Below are 1,112 nucleotides of genomic sequence, written 5' to 3' on the forward strand. Positions count from 1 at the left end.
GGGTTCTCATTGATGACATCTGAATTATGGCACGTGCGAAGTAATCTATGTACGGTTTAATTAGTTAAACTTAACCTGTTGAAGTCCTTTCAATTCATCGGTTTATCTTGCAAACTGCGAGCGAGTGGCGTTACAACCTATCAGAGCAAAATGGCTATTATAACCGGAGTGGACGTCCTCCTCCAGCGATCGTGATGGCAAGCGCCCTGATCCTGCACTGCCAGCCCGTGATGCCTGCTCTCTAACCCGGCTCGTGCCGCCGGGATGAGCAGCACGGATCTGGAGCGCATGTCGCTCAGCTCCTCGGCCAACTCGGTGGCGTCCAGCGCGCGGACGCTGTCGGCCAACGTGAAGAAGCTGCACAACGCGCTCAACCTGCTGCTCAACGACTTCGAGAGGGAGCAGTTCATCCACTGTCTCAACGTCTACCACTCCAAGCGCAACGTGTACGACCTGGTGCAGACGCTCAAAGTCATCCTCAACGCCCCGAGCAAGAGGCAACTCCTGCCCATGCTGCGCCTGGTCATCCCGCGCTCCGACCAGCTCCTGTTCGACCAGTACACCTCGGAGGGCCTCTACCTGAGATCGGATTTAGCGGCCAGCAGCAGCAACGGGAGCCCCGCACCCGAGCCAGACTTGCCCTGCAGCTCCAGCCCGACGACCCCCACGGGACACTTCTCGCCAAATAACCCGCCCTCCTCCTCCGAGTCGTCCCAGACCGTGGCTCTGCGCGGCTCCCCGGACAGCTTCAGTACCAGCAGCGAGGGGACAGCTCCCCTGGTGCCGCTGCTCGGGAGAAACTTTGTCCATGAGCCTCCGGGGGAGCTGCGGCAGGTGGCCATGAAGAGGCACAAGAGCAACGAGGGGCTCGGCTTCAGTATCCGCGGGGGCTCGGAGCACGGCGTCGGGATCTACGTGTCCCTGGTGGAGCCCGGGAGCCTGGCCGAGAGAGAGGGGCTGCGCGTCGGCGACCAGATCATGAAAGTCAACGACAAGGTGTTCGACAAAGTCACACACGCCGAGGCTGTAAAGGTGAGTGTGTGTGTGTGTGTGTGTGTGTGTGTGTGTGTGTGTGTGTGTGTGTGTGTGTGTGTGTGTGTGTGTGTGTGTGT

At 59.7% G+C, this 1,112-nt stretch overlaps 1 protein-coding gene across 1 annotated transcript in view; it reads left to right on the plus strand.

The window, feature by feature from the left end:
* Window positions 1–264: 264 nt before the first annotated feature.
* The window catches only part of LOC310777677 (uncharacterized protein), a gene marked incomplete at both ends in the record, with an annotated part of 6,863 nt that continues 6,015 nt past the window's right edge, over window positions 265–1,112 (plus strand). The window contains one exon of the mRNA XM_083638056.1: window positions 265–1,032. Within this exon, the coding sequence (XP_083494182.1) occupies window positions 265–1,032 (768 nt within the window). The remainder of the gene's footprint in view (window positions 1,033–1,112) is intronic.

The sequence above is a fragment of the Poromitra crassiceps genome, assembly GCF_964638095.1.
Source record: "Poromitra crassiceps genome assembly, chromosome: 6".
NCBI classification, from domain to species: domain Eukaryota; kingdom Metazoa; phylum Chordata; class Actinopteri; order Beryciformes; family Melamphaidae; genus Poromitra; species Poromitra crassiceps.